This window comes from Glycine max, chromosome 7, assembly GCF_000004515.6.
Source record: "Glycine max cultivar Williams 82 chromosome 7, Glycine_max_v4.0, whole genome shotgun sequence".
Lineage (NCBI taxonomy): Eukaryota > Viridiplantae > Streptophyta > Magnoliopsida > Fabales > Fabaceae > Glycine > Glycine max.
In genome coordinates this window covers 19,281,893-19,303,575 of record NC_038243.2, presented here as the reverse complement: position 1 = coordinate 19,303,575, position 21,683 = coordinate 19,281,893, and the positions used below count along the sequence as shown (strand labels likewise).

Genomic DNA, 21,683 nt, shown 5'->3' with positions numbered 1-21,683 from the left:
ATAATATAAGAGGGTGTTTGATTTGACCGTGAACAACCAAAAATCGTGGTGAGAACATAAAAAAATAATTAAAACAGTTAAATGTTGCTTTCTCGTCATGATTTTGACCCCCATTATGATCTACCTTACCACCACCCCAAATACACTGTACATAAAAATACACATTAGGTAAACAAGATCAATAATGTGACATCTTGCACTTGCTTGACTATTTCATTGCATACTCGACATTTTCTACAAATTATACTCCATATAGTTAAGGATAATAACATTACAATAATAGGTAAAAGTAATGTCAAATGATGGAAGCTTGTGAACACAATTTATATAAAATACAAAAATACGAGTTTAATTTACTCTAAGAAAAGTGAAAAAAATTTAAATCTTTATTATAACAATAATAATGAAAAATTAATATTTATCTAGAAAAATTAGTTAAAAAATAAAATTACATATTAATTACAATAAAAAATTAAAATTAAAATTAAATATCATCTTCTAAAAAGAAGAAAGCCTCATTAAAAAAAATCAAAATTACAAAATTAGAAAAAATTAAAATAAAACAATAATTATGATCTTTTACCTACTTTCTTTTCTATATTATTTTCACCCCATTTTCTTTTTAATGTCTCTTTGACTTTCTCTTTCACACTATTTATTACATGTATTTTTTTTTCTCTATACCTTTTTTCTTTCTTTCTAATTCTCTTCTATTTATATCTACTTTACCTCTCTTATTACATGTCACTGTCATCATTTATGTATTTTCTCTTTCATCTCATTTATATCTCATCTCAACTTAAAGAAACTTACTTATCTTTTAAGCTATCATTTTCTCACTTTATCTATTTCTTTTCTTCTCATCTCTCTTCTTCCTACCCTAATTCCCAAAAAATGAGGTGTCCATTAATCACCACTCCACATAAATCTACACATTAGGTAAGCAACATCAAGGATCTGGCATCTTGCACAGCTATCTCTACCTTTCCCACAAAACAAAAAAGCAATTCAAAGTTCAAATTCTGAAGCTCTTAGTTCATAAATTTCAAACCCCACCCAACCAAAATTTCAAAACCGGAAACCAAAAATTTCCCAAGTGTCCATTTCCCCTCCAATGCATCTTCTTCCCTCCAAATCACCATTTCCAATGCTTCTTCTTCTTCCAATCTAAACCCTACCCAACACCACCACCACCTCCACCTCCAACAAGAACACCTTCTTCTATAACATTACCACCATGAATTTTCTCTTTTCACGGGAAAACCTTCCCCCACCTCCGGGAATCCCAATCCCCGCCACCATTGCCGCCGCCAACACCACCCCAAACCCAATTCTAATCCCAAAGCTCGAACCTTTCGACGAATTGCTCAACACCCACACACCCCAACAACAACAACAATCTCAGGACCCCAGTTTTTCAAATGGGTCCCTTGACCTCGACCTCGACCTCGACCTCAAGCTCGTCTGCGACGAAACCCCCGGTGCTTTCTCTGGCGACCCAAGCTTGCTCTCAGATTTCAACCGTCTCTCTCAGCTTTTCAAAACCGCTTTCACCAACAACAACGCCGTTCTCGACCCCATCGCCCAAGGGCTCCAGCAGCTCCAAAACGACGCTGTTTCCGACCCTCTAGACGGCACTACCGTTGTTCCACCGCAGAGCTTCCAAAATTCGGACCCCGGGATGCAGCAGCAGCAGCAGTACCCGAACGGGGCCGTTTCGGACCCGGATTCGCGGGCAATTGTGCCGGTCCCGGAGGAAGGGCGGTCCTCTTCGGTGGCGGTCACCACGCCGCGGCAGCGGCGCTTCAAGGAGCTGGTCCGCCTGACGGATGTCGGCGGGCCGGAGCAACGGCACTTCCGGGACGTGGTCCGCCGGACGAGGATGGTTTACGACTCCCTGCGCGTCCTGGCGACGGTGGAGGACGAGGGCCGGGTGGATGCCCGCCGGGGGCGCAGCGATCTGCGCGCCTCGGCGGTGATGAGGAACTGTGGCCTGTGGCTGAACCGTGACAAGAGAATTGTTGGTGCAATTCCCGGTGTCTGCATTGGTGATGTGTTCCTTTATAGGATGGAGTTGTGTGTTGTTGGCCTTCACGGTCAGCCTCAGGCTGGGATTGATTATCTCCCTGCTAGCATGAGTTCCAATGGTGAACCAATTGCCACTAGTGTCATTGTTTCTGGTGGTTATGAGGATGATGTTGATGAGGGTGATGTTATTATTTACTCTGGCCATGGTGGCCAGGACAAGCATTCTAGGCAGGTTTTCCACCAGAAGCTTGAGGGGGGGAACCTTGCAATGGAGAGGAGTATGCACTATGGGATTGAGGTGAGGGTCATTCGCGGAGTGCGGTATGAGGGTGCTGCCTCTGCTACTGGGAGGTTGTATGTGTATGATGGGTTGTATAGAATTCATGAGTGCTGGTTTGATGTGGGGAAGTCGGGTTTTGGGGTTTATAAGTATAAGCTGTGTAGGATTGATGGGCAGGCTAAGATGGGGACTGTGGTGATGAAGGAGGCGCTTATGCTTAGGAAGGATCCCTTGAGTTTCAAACCCACGTGTTGTTTGTCGCTTGATGTTTCAAATAGGAAGGAGAATGTGGCGGTTCGGCTTTTCAATGACATTGATCCTAACTATGACCCTCTGCAGTATGAGTATCTTGTGAAGACAAATTTTCCGCAGTTTGTGTTCCATCAGAGCGGGAGGGGGACAGGTTGTGAGTGTGCGGACGGGTGTGTTGAGGGGTGCTTTTGTGCCATGAAGAATGGAGGGGATTTTCCTTATAATCAGAGTGGGATTCTCTTGAGAGGGAAGCCTTTGGTTTTTGAGTGTGGCCCATTTTGTCGTTGTCCTCCTCATTGTCGGAACCGTGTCACGCAGAAGGGGTTGAAAAATAGGTTGGAAGTGTTCAGATCTAGGGAAACTGGTTGGGGAGTTAGGTCCATGGACCTTATTCAAGCTGGTGCTTTTATATGCGAGTACACAGGGGTTGTTCTGACTAGGGAGCAAGCACGGCTTTTGACTATGAATGGTGATTCCTTGATATATCCAAATCGGTTTACTGATAGGTGGGCAGAATGGGGGGACTTGTCTATGATAGACTCCAATTTTGTGCGTCCATCATATCCGTCAATACCTCCTTTGGATTTTGCCATGGATGTGTCAAGAATGAGGAATGTTGCTTGCTATATGAGTCATAGTTCAACTCCCAATGTGTTGGTTCAGTTTGTTCTGTATGATCACAATAATTTGATGTTCCCTCGCCTTATGCTATTTGCGATGGAGAGCATCCCTCCGATGAGAGAGCTCAGCCTTGATTATGGGGTAGCTGATGAGTGGACAGGAAAGCTCTCTATATGCAATGAATGATTTTGAAAGTTTCATACACTTTATAATATACTGAAGCTGACTTTCGGGCATTGTTTGCAGAGGTAAAGCCAAGTTCTTTCATCAACTTATTTGTTTTCATAATTTTCACTGTTGTTTTCCATTTAATTTTATCTTATCGCTCAATCTTTGTCTGGTCTCCATTATAAACTCTGTTAACCATATGAGTTGGTCTTCCTAGCATTCTGGTGTACTTCAGATGACAGGAAGTTCAATATTTATTGTGACTTTTAAGATTGAGATAATATGTTGTAATATCTTGTCATTGTAGTTTGGTTTTCAAACTGATATTGTGGTTGTTCTGAATATGAGCTTTTTCTGCTTCTGGCAATCCAAATCTGTTTTCCTGTATCTGGGTTTATGTGTGTGTTTGCATTCCATCTATCTAATATTGGTGCTATTTTATTGAACATATGCTCTTAAAACTTTCCTTTCCTTTCCTAAGAAATCTACTTTATTTACAGTCACATCATATTATGTATTAGTATTATGAATTTTCAATTCTAATTTGTTAAGACTGTAACCACTAATTCTTTAATTTTAAATATCCCCAAGCAATAGAAACTTTCTGTGTTGATTTGGTGATCATGCTGGGGCAATTTCTCTGAATTCTAGATCTTGGTTCTTTCTAAATTGGTTGTGGAATATTAGAAGACTTACTTTGTTCATAGCCTCATGTTGGGCATTCAGGTATGAGCGTGGAAGTTCTCCATTTAAAAGTAATGGGTTTGGGTTGTTAGCACAAGGTGTTGGTTTTAATCTTGTTGTTGCCATTATATGCACACACAAAAAAGGTAATGGGCTAATGGAGGAATATGCCAGTTAAAGGACCCATTGACCTAATTAAGTTTTTGGGTCGGGGTGTGGTGTAAAGCCTATAAGTGTCTCTTGCTTAAGCCCATGAAAGGAGATCTTCACAATGTTTTGGGCTTCCCTTGTCCTAACAGTTCACTTGTTATTGTATTGTTTCAATGTGGGTTTGATAGAAACCTTGGACTGCATGAGGTAAATTGTAAACGGTTTAGATGAGCTGGATGATGTAAGCCACCTTTCAGAGGAGGGGCTAAATAGTGACGGAAGTTTTCTGTCATGTGGATTTGCTGACATTGACAAGTTAGTTAAGCCAGCCAGCCAGCATTATAGAGGGGAGTAGGGGGCTAGGTGAGAATCATGTTGAGGAGTACTGTCATGATGTGGCTGAGCATGCTCTCTCAGGGATTCCTTGGCTCTGGTAGGAGAAATTGTAATTTCTATGGTTATATTTTAATTCAATAATATTATCAGTTTCAACCACAGTTACCAGGTTTGCAATACTCCCTGGGACATGGTATAGGTACCTGTACACGGTATGCGATCATACAAAGTATTGGTACACGGGTATATAGAGTTGGTATGCTTATTAAAAAGAAGCCCTTTTAAAAATAGAAGAATTTTAAATTTTAAATTTCTATTATCCACTATAATTTTAAAGTGAAAAGTGTTGAATAACTGTAAAAAGTAAATGAATAACTCTTTAATTTATATTACTCTTCTCCTTTGTACACTAGGGTTGTGTTTGGTAGATAGGAAGGAAATAGAGGTAGTGGAGGTAGGTAGATGAGAAAAGAAGAAAAGATAAATAGATTAGAAATAGAGTGGAAATAGTGGTTGTTTGGTTTAAGAAAAATAGAGTGAAGATAAGATAAAGAAATATAGCGATGATCATAAAAATACAATTTTACCCTACACAAAGATAACATTTTATTTTATTTTTTTACCATTGGACAACATAATCAACTATTTTGAATGCATAATCAATTAAGTTGGAGATCGAATGCTGGAGCTTGCGAGGAAGAAGACACCAGCAGCACGACATCAAAAGCTAGAGCAAAAGAGGAAGAAGACACAAGGAGCACAGGGTCAGTTTTGTAAAAGAAGTAGCTCCCTCAAGATTTCCACGAAAATAATCTCCGTGGAGTGTGGAAGCTGATGACTGTGGGCCCCACCAATTTTTTATTTTTATATATTTTCAATACATCTCGTGTGTACCAAACAAGCGAATTTGTACACTTCTTTGCATTTCCGTTCTCACCACTTCTTTTCTTTGGTACTTCATGTGTACCAAGAGAGCCTCAATCAAGTTTTATTGAGAAAAAGAGCTGCACAACCTTCCTAAATTAAAAGAACTGGATAACACTCAAGTGTCAAGTCTTATTAATATATATTTTGTTATAACTCTTTAATTCTAAAGCAAGGCTGTGCTATCCAGAGTTTGAAGTTGAATGGATTTATTGACTGCACATTTAATCTTATCTTCTCACTCTAATGAGCGTGCAAATGTTTCCTAGAAAAAATTACCCTATTAATGCACTCTTCAATCTCTCTCTCTCTCCTACTGCACTTATTGAGAATTTGGAATTCTCATATTCTCTCTCTTCAATTTGTCATACTTCATATTCTTGGATCGTCACTGCCATGAATTTTTGCCAATTTTTAGCATACCAGTATGAGAACGTTCCGTGAATTGGTACTCATGAACCCATTTGCAGTTCTTTTTTAAAATCATGAATTATGTTTCACTGGTTTCAATCTTGTACTATTATGCATATTCTGGTGTTCTATTAGGGCTCTGGTTCCTACACTAGAAATTGTTTCTCTAAGGATTTGGTACTTTTTGTGAACATGATATTAAAATGTGGGTTTTGGGTCTAATTCAACCTCAAAAGTTAGCTCATAGGGTGAGGATTGTGGCCCACTTATATATTCTATCTTAGTCTTATCTCTAGCCAATGTGGAATTTGGATTTTTTCCAATACACTCCCTCATGCCCAATACTTTTTTGGACTTGGTGCATGGATGACATGGTGGGTGGTTCGTTTAATGGATCTAGGATAGACTTTGATATCATTTAAGAGTTATTTATTGCTTTGTGTTGTTGTATCATACCACCCGAAATATTCTTATTTATAATCAAGGAGGTTTACAAAATAAGGAAACAAAATAATGAGTAATAATGGAAACAATCCCATACTAAACTGTAATTAAAACATATCAAATCATATCTTTGACACTCCCCCTCAAGTTGGAGTATATATGTCATATGAACCAAGTTTGTTACAAATGTGGTAAACCCAACAGAAACGATAAACGGTTCTAGTTGGGTGATTGTGCCAGATAAGCATGGCTCGACAGTATCCAATGAAGGCCCATAGTGGTGATGTGTGTTCACCAGTAAATAAAAGCACACCTTGAGGTGGAAGGAGGTGGTTCCAGTGTGACGCTTGCCGGAGATGCGTTGTGTGTGTGAACTTCACGAACTGAAAAAGGGCCCTGCGTCATGTCGTGTTAAGATATTATATGATAGAGATTTAGGAGTTTTGATAAGATATGATGATGTTATAATATGGTAGAGATTAAGATATGATTCTGTGTATGATATGGTAGAGATATGATAGCTTATTTCTAGGAAAGTGGGAAACTTTTATCTTATCTAGTAGGATTATATCTCTAAGATTTATAGTAGATTTTGGTTAATCTTTTCCTTTTTACTAGCTTATATTTTTTTGTAAGCTAGGTAGGATTTAAGAATGTTACAATTGAGATAGTACAAGTCCTTTTAATTAAAATTGTATTGAAAATTGATCCCTGAATTTTTCACCTACAATATAAAACTTGTAAAATAGAAGAAACCGAGGGATATTTGGACTGAAAACCGTGTGTATTTCTGTGTCTGAAATACACACGGGTCATTGTTTATATAGACATATTGCATTAAATACACATAAGTAGAGAGGATAATAAGTTTCATCGAAATCAGATCCTCTAAATCAGATATCATATCCTATCACATCATTATACATTAAATTCCTTATTCTCAACAAAACTAAATTACAAGGTTAATAGGGGCTGCTCAATGCTTTCATTAAATAATTTGTTCTGAAAATATTGACTAAGATTCTTAAAAATACAGATGACAATTTACTAACTAACTTTCTGCTACTTTATGTCATTAAAGGTGTTAATTACTAAATTTGTCCAGCCAACAAACTACAGAGAAGACCAAGATAAGGTTGGAACCTTGAACAAGAACAAAACTAATATAGTTGAGAATCGAACAACTATAGAGAACCTTAAGCTATCATTTTAAGATGCTCAAGAGATTAAGGTCATTAACATTGTGTTTGGTAGAGAGAGGAAATAGAAGGAGTGGAAATAGGCAGGTAAGAAAAGAAGAGAAATATATAAGAAATAGAGTAGAAATATTTGTTGTTTGGTTTAAGAGAAATAGAGTGGAACAAAAATTGAGGTTGTTTAGTTTGAAAGAAAGAAAAGGAAAGAAATTAGATAATTAAGAAATATACCATTTTACCCTTCACATATGTAGTTGTTATTTTTTACTTGTAGCCCCCATGCTCTCCATAAAATCGATTATACTATTAGTATAGTCAATTATATGTCTCCAATCACACAAAAATAGAGGAATGTGGTGCAGCTAATTGATTATGCTTGCATATAATCAATTATGTTTAGACTTTAGACACAATCAATTATGTGCAAGCGTAATTGATTAGCTGCACTTAAAAATCCATTCTGGGTTACTTTTGGTGAAGTGAAAAAAAACCAAGACCTCTGTAGTATTTCATCGCTCACAAGAGTGGAAATAAAAAGTGTGGGTCTCTCACTTTTTCAAATATCTCTCTATTTCTCTGTTACTAAACAAGGGAACTTGTGTACTACAACCTTATTTCCTTGCTCTTCCTCCCATTCCTATATCTTTCACTGCTACCAAACACAACATAAATTTTTTGATAAATTGATTTGTTTTGTCTAATATGATTCTGATTCCACTGGTTATGGATTATATAAATGGAAATTGCCATTAAAAGGTTACCTCTTGATCTCATATTGATAATTGATAATAAGTGGCATCATAGTCAGCTCACCTCCAAATTTCCATATATGCATGGTGGTAATTGCATCGTTGTTGAGATTGTGTAATCACACAATCTTACGCATTAAAAGCCCCCTTTCGTGCAAACTTGTGCTGTGGATCATGGTTGAGTGGGATCAGTCTTCCACACTCAATCGTATAGTTGGTGATCCCCTGCGAGCAGGAAGAAACAGAAAAGCAGAGCAATCGTCCACTGCTCTTGATGCACTCATTGCGAAGCACCTGTCTTTTGCAGATGTTGTGGAGCCATTTTATGGGGTGCAAATTGCAGTGTTTTGTGGGCTTCATGGTGACTCCTCCATTTGTGCCGTTGCCAGATATGGCACTGCAACCTGCGCTGTCGCTGGACAGCCTCTGTCACTGGACAGCCTCTGTCACCTCCCTCTTGCTGCTTCCGACCTCCCAGTACACCTCCATTTGTGTTCTCTGTCATCTGCATTGTGCAATAGGGAATTAAGGTGGCACTTGCTTTTTCAGAACAGCGGCGGCACTTAGTAGAGAAGCTTATGGGTCCTAGGGTGATAGGTACAGAATGAGAAAGAAAGCACATGAAGAGAGGGAGAGAATTGTTACTTTTCTGATATTCCTCCTACAGTGCACATATAACGTATATATACACATGTAGGGCACAAACGACAAAACATGAAAACATGCAATATACGTGAATACACATAGTGCTATAACCCACTAAGAAATTGCAGGTATATTCCTGACAACCTACAACACACACGTACTATCGGGATTTGCAAATCCTACTGATTTGCAAATCCTTTATTTCAATCCGCGCCTATTACACGTAATCTTGGAAAGCTCAGGAGCTGATGTTCTCCTTTTGGGCCTTTTGTTCTTGGTCTGAGTCGTGCTTGGCCTATCATTCCCGGCTTCATAAAAAATCACCTTGTCCTCAAGGTGATAGGCCTCCTTCAAGGTGGTCCAGTCCTCCCATGATGTGTCGTCCACATGAAGACCCTGCCATTGCACTAGCACCTGCAAGCGAGAGTTGTCTGCGGAGCCCTCCCATCGAGTACTTAAAATGGCCAGTGGCATGATTACTGGTTGGTTATCCAAGGTTGACGGTGGCAGCGAAAGTGGCTTGGGTGTGGCTGAAGTATCGTGAAGGAAGGGTTTAAGGAGAGAGCAGTGGAAAACCGGATGAATACGAGAACCTTCCGGTAAGCAGAGTTTGTAGGCCACAGGACCAATACGTTCGATAACCTAGAATGGGCTGTAAAAACGTTTGGCAAGCTTGTTTTGGCTGGTTCCCGTCACTGAAGATTGACGGTGAGGTCAAAGCTTGACCATTATGTTATCACCAACCTTGAAGTGAACCTCCCTGCGATGCATATCGGCGAAATGCTTCATGCGCTCCTGAGCTTTGAGTAGTTGCTTTTGTAAGCTAGCAAACATGGCATCCTTGGAGCACAATTAGTTATCCACGACATCAACTGGGGATGAGCTTGGAATATATTGGAGAATTGTGGGAGGTTTCTTTCCGAAAGTGACCTCAAACGGTGAAATACCCGTGCTTGTGTTACGGGAGGTATTGTATGACCCCTCCACCCAAGGTAGGAATTTGCCCCATGTCGCGGGTCGTTTATGAACAAAGGCTCTCTGGTACTACTCGATGATACGATTCATGACCTTTGTTTGACCGTCAAATTGGGGGTGATAAGCAAAGCTTAGCCACAATTTTGTTCCTGAGAGTTTGAATAGTTCCTGCTGAAACTTGCTGATGAAGAAAGGATCCTGATCAGAGACCAAACTCTTAGGCATACCATGGTGTTTGGCTAAGATATCCAAAAAGAGAGTGGCAACTTGGTAAGCGAAATATTTCATTGGAAGGATACCCGGATGGATCCCCTTCGAGAATCAATCAACAATGACCGGTACAGTGGTGTTTCCCCGGTACGGTGGTAACCTGACGATAAGGTCGAGAGATAATCCTCCCAAGGTCTGTGCGAAATTGGAAGTGGTTCCAAGAGCCCTGCTATTTTTTTAGTTTCGTATTTGGTTGCCTGACAATCAACACACTGCACCATAAATTTATGAACATCCTTGTGGATTGAATTCCAATTTAAATTCTCCTATAATATTGACAATGTCTTAGTAATCCCCATATGTCCGCCCGTAGGTGTTGAGTGGAATTCTTGCTGCAAAAGATGGATAAATTTTAAGCTATTGGGTAACCAAATACAACCCTTCTTCAGAATTAAGCCATTGTTGTAATTGTACTCCGAGTGACTCAAGGGCTCGTCTTGCAACGATTTTTGAAGAGCCACAAACTCTTGGTGGGCAGCTAGTTCATTTTTAAGCTCGGTCAAGAACGTGAAGTGCGGAATTGATAATAAAAACACCATGCCTGTGGGTGTCTTCAGAGTATGAGAAAGTGCGTCCGCCACTATATTCGAACTATCCGAGCGATATTGGATGGTGAAATCATAGCCCATCAATTTGGTTAAATACTTATGCTGTTCTGGGGTTTGCACAATTTGACTCATTAGCTCCTTAAGGCTTCTATGGTCAGTGAGAATAACAAAGGAATGACCAAGCAAGTACTGTCTCCATTTTTTGACAGCAATCGTGATCGCATGGTTCACGAACATAAGTTGAAGCTTGTTGAAGCCTTGGATAAAACTGTTTACTAAAGAATGCAATTGGGTGAGTTTGCTGAGATAGCACGACACCCATTCCAGAACCTAAAGCATCTGTTTCCAAGTAAAGGGTAAGGTGAAATCCGGTAAGCGAAGAACTGGGGCAGTACTTACGATGGATTTCAAGGTTTGGAAGGCATCCTGTGTTTCAAGTGACCATTCGAAGTGTTTCGGGTTAAGAGATGAACCAAAGGGGCTGCTATCGCAGCATTTCCCTTGATGAATCGTCTATAGAACCCCATAAGGCCCAAGAATCCTTGAAGGGTGCGAAATGAAGTGGGTTGGGGCCATTGCTGCACGGCGAGCACCGTTTCGAGCACTGGTTGAACTCCAGCCCCGGACACGACATGTCCCAAATATTCAATTTGCTGTTGGGCCAGGCAACATTTAGATAATTTGAGGAAAAATCGACCATCCTTCGGGACCTGCAAGGCACAATCCAAATGTCGCAAATGGTCTTCAAAGGACTTGCTGTAAATCAATATATCATCGAAGAAGACGATAATGAATTTACACAAGTAGGGTTGAAACGTTGTGTTCATCAGTGCCTGAAACGAGGAGGGGGCATTGCACAAGCCAAAGGGTATAACACGAAATTCATAATGCCCTTGATGAGTGTGGAAGACTGTTTTATGAATGTCTTCTTCATTCACCAAAATTTGATGATATCCCTGCAACAAATCCAGCTTCGTAAACCAGCTAGCGCCCCCCAGTTCATCTAATAGTTCATCAATCATGGGTATAGGGAATCGATCTTTAATGGTAATAGCATTCAACGCTTTATAGTTTATGCAAAACTGCCAAGTGCCGTTGCGTTTTTTCACCAGAAGGACTGGTGATGAGAAAGGACTTTGACTAGGTCAAATGATGCTGCTACACAGCATGGTCTCCTCCTAAGATTCGATTTCCTATTACTGAAAAATGTGGGTACCTATAAGGTTGCACATTGACCGGGGTTAAGTGGGGAAGAAGGTTAATGGTGAGGTTTGTTTCGTGGTTTGGAGGTAGGGTAGTGGGTGTTTGGAGAAGGAAAGTGTAACGGTGAAGGATGGACTCTATTTCTGGTGAGTGGTTGTTAAGTGTGGAGATTTGGGTAGAAGGGGGCTCAGGTGTGGTGAGGCGAATGTGGAAGAGGGTGCTGACACCATTGGTTTGAACCATGCGCTGTAGCTGGTGGTGGTTGACACTGAATGTTAGCTTCACGTTTCCCCTGTAGCTCAACAACATGACCATGCTGCATGAACTTCATAGTCAAGTCAGCATAATCGGTCAAAACGGGTCCCAAGGATTTAAGCCATTGAACTCCAAGGACTAGGTCCGTCCCTCCTAATGGCAGCACATGAAAGTTGACTGTGAAACGATGCCCTTGAATGTGGAGGATGACATCTCGACAAACCTGCAAACAGTCAATTTCACTATCATTGCCAACCATCACCTGCAACATTTGAGTGGGTTGCACTCGTAAGCCCAAAGTAGTGACCAAGCGTTCCTGGAGAAAATTATGAGTACTTCTGCTGTCAATCAGCACCACAACATTACTGTCGTAGATGGTTCCCACAAGGCGTAGAGTTTCAGGAGCTAGGTGGCCACAAATGGCATGAAAACTGATTTGAGCGGGAGATTTATCATCTTGATCTGTTGCTTCTTGAACAAATTCTTCATGAGGGAGGTCGTTCGGGTCCAGCTCGTCTTCATCAGCGATGAAGAGAAACAACTTTGAAGAACAACAATGGCCTCGGGTGAATTTCTCGTCACAATTAAAACACAATCCTTTTTCTCCGTGCAATGTAAGTTCCTCTGGGGACAAGCGTTTATATGGAACTGGTGGTTTAGGTGGGGTAGGCAATAAAAGGGGAGGTGGTAGGGAGGAAGAGGTAGGGATGGGTCACGGAAAGTTAGAAGGTTGGGTGTACGAACGAGGGCGAAATGGCTTGTGCAACTCACAGAACTTGTCTTCTTGCAGACGAGTCAGTGCGGCAGCATGAATCATGGAAAGAGGTTGGAGTGCTTGTACTTCACAATGAATCTCTGGGGATAGGCCGAAGATAAAACAACTCAACAAAAATGAGGGTGGAAGGCCTAGGATCCGGTTCGCCTACGCTTCGAACTCGGTTAGGTAGTCATTCACCGAGCCTTGCTGGGCAAGCTTAAACAAAGACCCCGTAGGATCCTCGTAGTGAGACGACGCGAAGCCCGCTTCAAGGGCCTATAACAGACCTGACCAGGAAGTAATCTGTCCGTTGCAGGTCATCCATTGATACCACGCAAGTGCAGGCCCATCCATGTAAAAGGAGACAATCGTCAGCCATTTGTTTTTTGGAGTTGCATGATAATAAAAAAATTGATTGATTTTAAAGAGCCAGCCAACTGGGTCCGTGCCATTGAAACGGGGTATTTCAAGTTTCAGGCGATATGGTGTGATCGTCGGAGACGGAGATGGAGGGTGGGCCGAAGAAGCAGGTGAGTGCTGCGTCGACTCCATTACTGCAAACTTTTGACAAAGATCATCAAGTTTAGCTGACATGGAAAGCTGGTTTGTGGTGAGTTTTGCTATGGCATCTTCCAGCCTATCAAGATTTGATTTTGAGTGTGTGGAGTCGGCCATGAGAGTTCAGGATGAGAGCACCAATTGATAGGTACAAAATGAGGAAGAAAGCACAGGAAGAGAGAGAGAGAATTGTTACTTCTCTGATATTCCTCCTACAGTGCACATGTAACATATATATACACATGTAGGGCACAAACGACAAAACATGAAAACATGCAATATACGTGAATACACGTAGTGCTATAACCCACTAATGATATTACTGTTATATTCCCGACAACCTACAGCACACACGTACTATTGGGATTTGCAAATCCTACTGTTTTGCAAATCCTTTATTTCAATCGGCACCTATTACACGTAATCTTGGAAACGCTTAGGAGCTGATGTTCTCCTTTTGGGCCTTTCGTTCTTGGCCTGAGTCATGCTTGGCCTATCATAGGGTTTCATGGGAATTGTGCCCCATATGTTTCTCTCTGTTTTCTCTTCTTTTGGTTTGGTTTGTTGGGCCTCGACTTGAGTTCAATTCAGCTTCTTTTTTTTTTTTTTTTTTTTTTTGCGTAAAACATAACATATACTATAATAAACTGAAGAATAACAGTAATAAAAAATATTAGTATTAAAAATATAATAAACTATTTAAAGCATGACATATAACATAATATAATAACTAAATAATAATAAACTAAAAAAAGCATATAATGTGATATAATAAATTAAATGATAGTAATAAAAAAATGTATTATATATAAGTATTCTAGGCAGGGGACTGTAGGATCTTATGATCTGAGTTACAGGTTTTCATCCCCTTCTTGTTCCTCTTGATTTTAACAACCTTGGGTAATTGAGACTTGGTTACAAATGGTAGTGCTCCTGCTGTAACTAAATATCAATGTTAATATATATTTCTTTATACCTGAAGTAATTCCTCATGAAGATAAAAGAGGCTACTAATTGCTCTTTATTATTGGATTTTTCCTTCTCTACTTGCAGTTCTACTGAAGCTTATTTGCTCTAGTATTTTATATCTAATTATTGTGTGTATTCATTAAGTGCATTTCCTATACTGTGAAATAAGGTGTATGATTTTTAATTGTTCCAGTAAAATTATTTCCAAAATTAATGAATTATTTTTTCAGTTGTTCATAGATTGTCTTCTAGATTTATATAGGTTCAATGTATTTTGGTGTCAAAATCATGTCTTGGGTTGCAGTTCCCTAGTTTTCTCCAAGAAGGTTGCTAGGTTATTATAAGACTTGGCTAATTTAAATGTTTATAGTGTATACTAGCAGAATAAGTTCTTCATTTTGATCTTTTATTAATTTTAGCATTTAGCTCTACTGCTGGGATGAAGAACTGGATAATTACTTTCACATTTTTGTAATTACTTATGAATCGTTTATTGCTATACTGTGAATCTTTGCTTGTATATAAGGAGAACATGTCATCTTGTAACACAACAGCTGAAAGATGGCCATTAGGCTCAAGTAATTTATGTTGCCAAAATGTGCTTTATTTCTGTTGGATTTCCATCCATCCTGACTTCCCATTGGGTTTCACTACGTACATTTGTTTCATGTGGGCTTTTTGCAGCATCTTGTAGGTTTGTTCCTAAATTACAATCAAGCTAGATTGGTACTTCAAATATTGTTGTGGATCTGTAAAAGTTCATATAGAAATTTATTGTTATTTGTCATGTTCTGATAATTTTCTTTATGTTTGCCATTTGCATTGAAAGCTGGTTGATTGGAAATATTTCTAGTCTGTGTTTGGGAGGATGCACTTTGGGATTGGAAAATGGATGCCTCTGCACTTTCAATTTTAGCAATTGACTCTTGGAATTTTGAAAAATATATCATTAGCCACTTCTATCTAATTTTTTGGTGAATTCATATTTGAATCGTGTCATGAACTAAATATCCAAAAAGTATTAGCTGTTTGGGTGAAGTTCTTACACATCCATAGTTAATAACAAAGCACAGTGGCTGACCTCCAAAATGCTATAGGGGAATAGCACATAGTGGGGATGACCAGTTTTATATACTTCATCTTCCATTTTGCCCCCTTGTACAATTCCCATCCCCTTCCTAGACCTAGAGCTAGCAGCATCTTTTTTCTTCCTTCCACTTGTTTTCTGCGTAGTGTTAGTTGAAGGCTAACCAGATTCAAATGCATCAGCAATAGGTCTCTAAGTTAAATTATCACCATCAAAAACCAATTCATTTTCAGTATGTTCTCCATTTTCACCCATTTCTCCTATCAACCTCACATTACAATCATTAATGATATCATCCAGGACAATGGGATCAATCATATCTCGAATTTCATAATGATCTTTCAAAGTCCAATTATACTTCACAAAAACCAAATCTTGCAACTTTTGGTGCTTAAGTCTGCTTCTCTTAGAATGAATCTAAGAAAACACTCTGCAATAGTATTGTGTGTCGGCCAAAGACTGCTCCAGCCCCCATCCCCACTGTGATAGTGCTGCTATCACCTGTTATTGATAAATATCAACATGCCTTAAATTATAGTCAGTGCACAGGGCCTGTACTATCTTGTTTTTGAAATTTAACTTTTTATTTATTTAGAAGAATGTGTAATGAAGTTTGGGCTGTAGACTGCATAGTCACAGGTGGCATGATAAATATGTCATGAACCAATTATTCTAGAAACTTAAATTGTAGGGTGAAGGCTCATGTATGGTTGTAAGTATAACAAACTGCTTGTAACTTGAAATGTTTTCGACAAGAAAACTTTCCATTCCTTGTTACAAATAGTCATGCTTAATGTTACGAACTATGTTTTTTTAGTTATTTGGCATTTAAGTCCTTTTCCTTTTTATGATTTTATATCCGTACATTTATCAGTATATTTATATTCAGTTGGTCCATATTTGGACTTGCTTCCATTGTCTCTTTGTTGGCGTGCCCCTTTTTTCAATACTTAAATAAAATAAAATTTGGTAAAAATTAGTCAATTCTTTGCGTACAAATTAGTTATTGCATCTTCCCCTCCCCCCCTTTTCATAAAAATTAGTTAAAGGAGGGTTGGCAAAATTAACGTTTAGGGGTCTGTTTGCAATCCCCCTAAAGTTAAAGGAGCTCCGGTGCTTTACAATTATTTGGTCCTCAAACAGTCCATATTCCACCCCCATTCTTCACACTGTTCCATTCCCTTGAAATCTTTCCAGCACTGATTCTCTTGTTCATTGTCCTGCATTTTCTGTACTCCTTAGTTATAAACTTAATGTGAAGGAGTTGCTTCAAAACTGTATTCCTAAGTTTCAATGGATCAGGCTTTTATGATATATTTTTGTGAATGGTAAAATTGTTGACTTTTGTAATAACTGCTTTGGAAGTCATTTCTAGGGTGATTTTTAATTGGTTGGCAGTGTAAAAAAACTTTACACTGCCAGTGCATGAAAATTAATCTCTTTATCTTTAAAGAAGAGACTCAAACGAGTGGTCAATGATACCTACAGAAATATTTTTTCTGAGATAAAATCATAATATAAATATTGCTGGTGAAATATTTTATCAGATTTAGAACAGACCCTATTCTATTCTTTTGTTCATTTTGCTTCAATAAGCCTTTTTATCATAGACTATACAATAACATGAATATTGTTGGTTCGATATATTTTATTGTAGAATGAGACAGACACCACTATACTTTACATTTTTTTTTTTATTGTGCTTTGAAAGTTTTACATGTGTTTTTACCATACCTGTTGGTCACATCTGAGCAGTTGATTTTAGGTGCAAATGGTTACTCCCTTTACTACGTATGAAAAAATTTATATACTTTCCTTGAAACTCTAGTGTGACTTGAATCATATTTGTCTTTCATTATCAGCGTTGTTATTATTTTGGGTTAGTCTTGGATTTTACATCTCTTCCCTATTTTGATTGTTCAATTTACTATCCCGTATAGTTTTGGTATTACAATTAATCAATGAGTTGATATTCATTTGCAGATAGTCAAGTTGATGCAGCACAAGTTTTCAACACTGCCAATTTACAAAGAGCAGTAGTAGAATTGCTTGCTATACGACGGTGTCAGGAAATCAAAATTCAAATATAAAGAAATGTCTATTACGTTATTCTGGTTTTTATCTAACTGTCAATGGCTAGTACACGGTGCTCCTCTGGTGAGGAAGGTCAAGAATTGAAGTTCCCATTTCTGCTTAATCTTGAAGACTTCAGTAGTTTTCTCACTTGTTGATGCCATTTGTTTGTTCTGTAATTGTTGATGTCTTCCTCAGCTCGGCGAAGCATTTTCAAATCACATTTTTGTAAGCAATAATAGTGCAAGCTGTATTAACTCTTTCTTCTTTTGGAGAACTTGTTTGTATATAGTATAATTTCAAAGCTTGTAAAGGTTTTATAATAGTGACTGGTATCGGATGCAACATTTTAATTAATTTAGAAGCGGGTAAATTGGGCATCTGGATATTAAGATTACTAGGATATAGCCATTGTTGCTAATGATCTTGTATGAGGAAAATCAAATTATGATGAAATGGACAATTTGGTTGTTATGAATTTAACCCAATAATGTAGTAGAACAACTATGGTAAAGAAATTGTTTGCACTTTGTATGTAGATATGGCTTACATGCATATCATTCATTTAACACTATTGTGGAAGGGTATATTATGGCCTTTCATTCTGAAATTTGGTCTTTGTTAATCGTGGTACAATGTTTTTTTTAAATAGTCAGTTTTGTCCTTCTATCTAATTTATTGATAAATGCATTCTTGAAAGATGAAAATATAAAATTTAGTTTCTAAAAGTATAAAAAGTGTGACAAATATATTTGACCGTTAACTTTCGTCTGTCACTGTTAATAAAATAGTTTACGTGACATGGAGGGACAAATTTGTCACTGAAATGATTGTCAACGTGGATTGTTAGCATATAGATATATTTGTCATAATATTTTTTTTATTTTTCGTTTTCTCACTCTACTAACAAATGAGTTCATGAAAATGCAAAATTTAGTTCCTGAAAGTATAAAAAATACGATAAATATATTCGAACATTAATAATGAATTGTATAGGAGAAAAGTTAGAGAAAAAAAGATTAAAAAATAGTAAAATACGGCTTAAGATTTGAACTCTTATACTTTGATTATCTATCTATCAAATTATTAATTAGTTTTTTAATTAATCAATATAGCTACTTATTTTCTAAAATAAAAAAATTTCTTTAGTTTTATGATATAAAAAAAATTGAGTTACCATTTAAAAAAAATGAAAGCCTTCTATTTCTTGAAATTTTTTGTTTCTTCAATTAATTATTAATCTTTATTACCTACTCTATCATAGTATGCCAAATGGAATTCAAGATCGCCACAACCCACTCTACGTCCCAAAGACAAAAAATAAACCTTTTTATTAGTTTTGTTTTGAAGTTAACCTCTTTATTAGTTTGAACATTATTGTATTTTTTTTATTTAAATTTATTTGGGTTCTTTATTTGTTAGTAACTATTTTTATTTCATTCATATTATGTATAATAAGTGTTGTCTCGAGTGGAAGCACATAAGATTTATTTAAGGGATTCTTTCATATTTGAGGTATATATATACATTTTATTGATTAAGGAAAAAGATTTATAATTCCAGTTTAGCTTTATCTAGTTTAAATTTTGTGAGACTGTTTTAAAAAAAATAGTTGATTAAATTATTTTTTAAAAATAAATAAATAAATAAATTTGGTCTTGCGTCCGGTTATGTTTTTTCTACTCAAAACTCTCGACATATTATTTTCAATATAAATATAAGGATACTTAAGTTGGAATTGGGATATGAAATAATTTTAAAGATTAAAAGTGAGAAATTTAGTAGAAATTTGATAAAATTATAAGATATAAGAATTTTCTTTAATAGCAAATATTAAGGTTTGACAAGGGAATCAAAATAATAAAAATATATATATTAAAAGACAATTTAAAAAATATATTGCATAAGTACTAAACGAATAAGAGTAGTAAATTCAAACACATAATAATAATAATAATAATAATAATAATAATAATAATAATAATAATAATAATAATTATTATTATTATTATTATTATTATTATTATTATTATTATTATTATTATTATTATTCACAATCTATTATTAATGTTCGAATATATTTGTTGCACTTTTTATACTTTTGGAGACTAAATTTTGTATTTTCATCTTTCAGGGACGCATTTGTGAGCAGGATGAGAAGACGAAAAGTCAAAAAAATATTATGATAAACATGTCCCTAGGTTGACAAACCATGTTGGCAATCATTTCAATGACAAATTTGTCCCTCCATCACGTAGGCTATTTTATTAATAGTGTTAGCCGTCAGATATATTTGTTACACTTTTTACACTTTTGGAAATTAAATTTTGTATTTTTATCTTTCAAGGACGTATTTATCAACAAATTACACGTTGAAAGACAAAAATGATTATTTGCTCCCTTTTTTTTTTTTTAACAATGTAACAAAACATGTAAGGTTTTCTCAACATAATCCAACTTTAGTTAAGATTTGGACTCTACTTTGAAAATAGTGAGGGTTTAAACTATTATCATCTATTATCATATCCCAACAATGTCATTTGTCATTTCATGTAATTTTTAGCTTAAATATTTTTCTGGTAATTTTAGCTTGTAATTTTTTTTTTCTGGTTCTCTTAATTTTAGTTGCTGGTGTTATTTTATTCCTTATAATATTGTTATTTTTTTATACAAGTCTTTCTTATAGTGAAAGTCTTTTTTTTTTTATTTGTCTTTATTATTTTAAGTAAAATCATGTCTAATTTCTAATTATTAAGTTAGTCATCACTTAAACAAGGAACCTTGAAGTAAAAGATTAAAATAAAACAAAAATTAATAAGGACCAGAAGAATTTTTTAGAGTAGTTAAAAAATCATATACGATAATATATATTAAAAAAAGTTATTTAACCCGTTAATTTATGATGCCGTTACATGTATTGCTCCTGCCACATTTTGATCATATAAATGATGGGACTTATCCCTTGCGCTCCTTGCTGCTTTAGTTAACAGAAGAAAGGCTAGTTATAATATATTTCTTATTACTTTGGATTTTTTCAGTTCAAAATCTGGCCCATTCAAGGGCTAAATTAAACTTAATTACCTATCTTCAACTTCATATTTTTCTCAGGTAATGGGAGAAAAATATCACGATCATCCCAAAGAATTTTTAACTCAGTGAATACTAGTAACATTTAATTCTCCTTGTTTAAAGGATGAAAGTATATCTTCAAGGTTGTGATGAATCAAGAAGATGAATTGGTTGTGGAAATAAAAATTAAGAATAAAATGGAGCTCTAGAAATAAAATAACAAAAAATAACTACCTAAGGCTATTAGCTAACCTCCTAACTAACCAACTAATATTAGACCATATACAACAATCTTCATCTTGGTCTAATGCTTAGTTAAAACCAATAATATTCAACATGCTTTGTTCTGTCGTATCTCGAATGAAGTGATATTTGATATCCACATGCTTTGTTCTGTCATGATACACTTGGTTCTTACTCAAACTCATTGCACTTTGACTGTCATAGTGAATTATAGTGGTTTTCAGCTCTTTCAATTGGAGTAGTTCTGAAATCAAGTCTCTTAATCACAATACTTCATTTACAGCTTTACTAGCCATTACTTATTCAACTTCAATAGTGGATAAGGCCACTACTGACTACAAATTAGCCCTCCAACTGACTAAGTTTCCAAACACCTTGAAAGCATATAGCCAGTAGTGGACTTTCTTGTATCAATGCTCCCAACAAAATCAGAATCCATATACCCTTTAGTATTAGGAACTTCACCTCAATTAGCATACTTAAGTCTAACATAAATGGTCTCAGATATGTACCTCAGAACCCATTTAGCAGCCTCCCAATGCCTCTTACCCAGATTTGTCATAAATATGCTTACCACACTCATAGAGTATGACAGATCTGACTTGCAACACACTATGGAGTACATGATGCTTCCAACAACACTAGCATATGGCACTTTCTGCATATAAGCTATATCTTCATCAGACTATGATTCTTGTTCCTTAGATAGCTTAAAGTGTTGTGCTAGGGGAGTGGTAATTGACTTTGCTCCTCTTAAATTAAATCTTTCCAAGACCCTTTTGAGGTAA

The 21,683-nt window shown here is 36.9% G+C and overlaps 1 protein-coding gene across 1 annotated transcript; it reads left to right on the top strand.

Moving 5' to 3' along the window:
* Positions 1-842: 842 nt before the first annotated feature.
* LOC100804592 (histone-lysine N-methyltransferase family member SUVH9) lies at positions 843-18,061 on the top strand. Its single transcript, XM_003530263.5, has 2 exons — positions 843-3,429; positions 17,494-18,061. The coding sequence occupies exon 1, from the start codon at positions 1,238-1,240 to the stop codon at positions 3,365-3,367; it is 2,130 nt and encodes a 709-aa protein (XP_003530311.1). The 5' UTR covers positions 843-1,237; the 3' UTR covers positions 3,368-3,429; positions 17,494-18,061.
* The last annotated feature ends 3,622 nt before the right edge of the window (positions 18,062-21,683 follow it).